This window comes from Chionomys nivalis, chromosome X (genome assembly GCF_950005125.1).
Source record: "Chionomys nivalis chromosome X, mChiNiv1.1, whole genome shotgun sequence".
Classification (NCBI taxonomy): Eukaryota; Metazoa; Chordata; class Mammalia; order Rodentia; family Cricetidae; genus Chionomys; species Chionomys nivalis.
In genome coordinates, this window is record NC_080112.1 from 49,026,791 (window position 1) to 49,030,471 (window position 3,681).

Consider the following 3,681-nt stretch of genomic DNA (forward strand, 5'->3'; position numbering starts at 1 on the left):
CCTCTGTAGTTTATTATTTACCTAATTTTATTGGCTTGATAAGATGCAAATTATTTTTAGAAAGTCGTCACTCATTACTCCAAAGTAAATTTTTACAATAAATAATTCTTAGTTCCAATACTCTTTTGTAATAAGTCTTGCTTTACTTTTCACAAATGTGATTTTCATTCACAGTTATTTCCTCCATTGTTGTTAGAATATTCTTTAAATTTAAGAACTCTCAACTGATGAGAAAGACATGTCTGTCTTTAGATGAGGTAAGATGCAAAAGAAATTATATACTAAATTAAATTGGCTAACTTAATCTGTAATTTTAAAAAATTTCTAAGGGAAGAAAACTGTTGGTAATCATTATTTATTGTCTACAGTCACTTCCCTTTAATCAATGGCTTCAGCTGCAAGGGCTACAGCCTGAGAGGATTCTTCTTGGGACCAATTAAGTCCTGGCCTTCAGCTGAATGTTGGGATTAACTGAGTCCTGGCTTTCAGCTGCTCTACCCTGCTAGTACCTTCTAAGTGAAGTTACTAGAAGCTGTGTTTACTTCCTCTGCAATTTCCAAGTCTTCTACTTGAATCTCATGATCTAACATCTCTCAAAAATGGTCTCTGATTTCTTCAGCCAATTCATCACCAAATTTATAATCACATAACCTTACAGCGGGGAAGTTCATATATTTTTTTCTGGAGTTTCATTCAAAAGCAGGTCCTCAAAAAGTATTTCACAGCGATCAGCAACTGTGTTCAAAATATCTCTCTTCACTGCCTGCACGGCATCTTTAACCTTGGGTCTTTTGCTGTGGATGAAAGCTCGACATTTCACATCCCCCCACCCCCGCCCCGAAGGTTTACAGAACCACTACAGATCTGGACCGTGGCTCTGGATCTGTGGTCTGAACTCAGGGGCAACTGTGTTAGCACTGGAACATCAAAAGAATGAGCCGTTGCTTGAGTATTTCCTCTAGATTTTTTCTGTCCTTCTAATAGGTCACAATCTTCATCTTTAACTTGTCCATTAGTCAAATAAACACCATTTTCTATTTGCTTGACCCAGCGTACAAGTCCACTCTTTGTATCTTTTTTTCCAGAGAATAACTGACAGAAGTAGCAGACAGTGGGATGTGGATATTAATGTGAACAGTACACCCTAGAGACAGCCAGGAGGTAGATACTCGATTTTGATACTTCCAATCTGCAGGTCTTGCTGAACTCTTTGGATTATGGACATCATAAGTTCGACAAGATAATTTTTTTGTATGAGAACATATGTGAAGTATCTCTCGTTCTGAGACCTCTTCCTCTGTGACATTCCATAGTCTTTTTCTATTCATAGATTTTTCCACAGAAAATATTAGTCTACGCAGGGCATTTTGAAAATCATCTGGTAGTTCTAAAGTTGTAATAATAAATATTCCAAGAACCACAAGTCCTCCAGGGAGCATTTTGGATACCTGGCTGACATGTTCTGTGGCCCATTCTTCATCCAAGGTATCCAACTTACCATTGGGATGCTTGAGGTTCTCATTGTGTTCCTCTTTTTGTGGTGTTCTAGTGGCAAGAATCACACAATCCTTTTGTGAAGAACACTGTCCTATCAAAATACCAGAGACAAAAGATTTTCCCAGGAGACGGATGCTTGAAATATATTGGCCAACACTCTCTTCTACAATGTAGATTCTTCCCATTATTGGCAGACAATTCAGTAGCTTGTTCTCAGAATGTGCACACGTGGCCAACAAATCCCTCGAACATTCTGTCAGCAAGAGAATTCGGGTGAGAGTACAAGTAGCTGCCTTCAAAGGTCAGATGCCACTAGGTCCTGCTTCTACAGTCAATGGACTACATGGAGGGCTCGCCCGCGGAGGAGTGGCCTGAGCATGCTCCATCGCTGGGGAGGTTTTGTGAGCGGCCTCCACCTAAGCGACTCACTAGAGAAGCTATGTGAAATTATTTAAAAAAACGAGGGGATCAAACAGTACTCATTCTTCATGCAAAAGTTGCGCAGAAGTCGTATCGAAATGAAAAGCGATTTTTTTACCCTCCTCCGTGTGTGTATCTTATGGGCAGTGGTTGGAAGAAAAAAAAAGAACAAATGGAAAGAGATGGTTGTTCGGAACAAGAGTCACAACCCTGTGCCTATATTGAAATAAGAAATAGTGGCCAAGAAATGCAGTGGCTGAACTTGGAAGGGAAGAACTACTGCACAGCTAAAACATTGTACATATCTGATTCAGACAAGAGAAAGCATTTCATGTTGTCTGTAAAAATGTTCTATGGCAACAGTGATGGCATTGGTGTGTTCCTCAGCAAGTGGATAAAAGTCATTTCCAAACCTTCCAAAAAGAAGCAGTCATTGAAAAATGCTGACTTGTGCATTGCCTCAGGAACAAAGGTGGCTTTGTTTAATCGGCTTAGATCCCAGACAGTAGGTACCAGATACCTGCATGTAGAAGGAGAAAACTTCCATGTTAGTTCACAACAGTGGGGAGCATTTTATATTCATCTCTTGGATGACGATGAGTCAGAAGGAGAGGAGTTCACAGTCCGAGATGGTTACATCCACTATAGACAGACTGTCAAACTTGTGTGCTCAGTGACTGGCATGGCACTCCCAAGATTGATAATTAGAAAAGTTGATAAGCAGACAGCATTACTGGATGCAGATGGCCCGGTATCACAACTTCACAAATGTGCATTTTACCTTAAGGATACTGAAAGAATGTACTTGTGCCTTTCTCAAGAAAGAATAATCCAATTTCAGGCCACTCCATGTCCGAAAGAACCAAATAAAGAAATGATAAATGATGGAGCTTCCTGGACAATCATTAGCACAGATAAGGCAGAGTATATATTGTATGAGGGAATGGGCCCTGTCCTTGCCACAGTCACTCCTGTGCCTGTCGTAGAAAATCTTCAGTTGAATGGCAGCGGGGACGTAGCAATTCTTGAACTTACAGGGCAGAATTTTACTCCAAATTTACGAGTATGGTTTGGGGATGTAGAAACCGAAACAATGTACAGGTGTGGAGAGAGCATGCTCTGTGTGGTCCCAGACATTTCTGCATTCCGAGAAGGTTGGAGATGGGTCCGGCAGCCAGTCCAGGTTCCAGTAACTTTGGTCCGTAATGATGGAATCATTTATTCTACCAGCCTTACCTTTACCTACACGCCAGAACCAGGGCCGAGGCCACACTGCAGCGCAGCAGGAGCGATCCTCAGAGCCAACTCAAGCCAAGTGCCCACCAACCAGTCAAACACAAACAGCGAGGGAAGTTACACGAACGCTAGCACAAATTCTACCAGTGTCACATCGTCCACAGCAACCGTGGTGTCCTAACTAACGTCTTTTTGCTAGGACTTAAACTGACTTGAATGTGGCAAAAAGTTGAAAAAAACAAACAAAAAAAAAAAAAAGGAAAGAAAGGCAAGGATAAAATGAATAATCTTTTGGGGTATCTTGGGAAAACTTTTCATACCAGGTGATCTATTCAAACCCCATTACCTGCAAGTGCCGATGTGAAACGCAGAAGCCACAGTAAAACGGAAAACATCAAAATGTACAAACTGTTGGAAATCACGGTTTTCAGCTGTCTCTCTCTCACACACACACCCTTTTTGGATGGTTTTTGATTGGTTTTGATTAAATGGTCAAGAAATAGATTTGTGGCTGGAGTACAGGTTAAG

The 3,681-nt window shown here is 41.0% G+C and overlaps 1 protein-coding gene and 1 pseudogene across 1 annotated transcript; one reads left to right on the forward strand and one right to left on the reverse strand.

Moving 5' to 3' along the window:
• Nucleotides 1–512: 512 nt before the first annotated feature.
• On the reverse strand, nt 513–1,761 carry LOC130868364 (protein odr-4 homolog; annotated as a pseudogene).
• Nucleotides 1,762–1,831: 70 nt separating this feature from the next.
• LOC130868021 (recombining binding protein suppressor of hairless-like) lies at nt 1,832–3,334 on the forward strand. Its single transcript, XM_057760254.1, is given in 1 exon segment — nt 1,832–3,334. A coding segment is annotated over 1 exon segment (1,503 nt).
• The last annotated feature ends 347 nt before the right edge of the window (nt 3,335–3,681 follow it).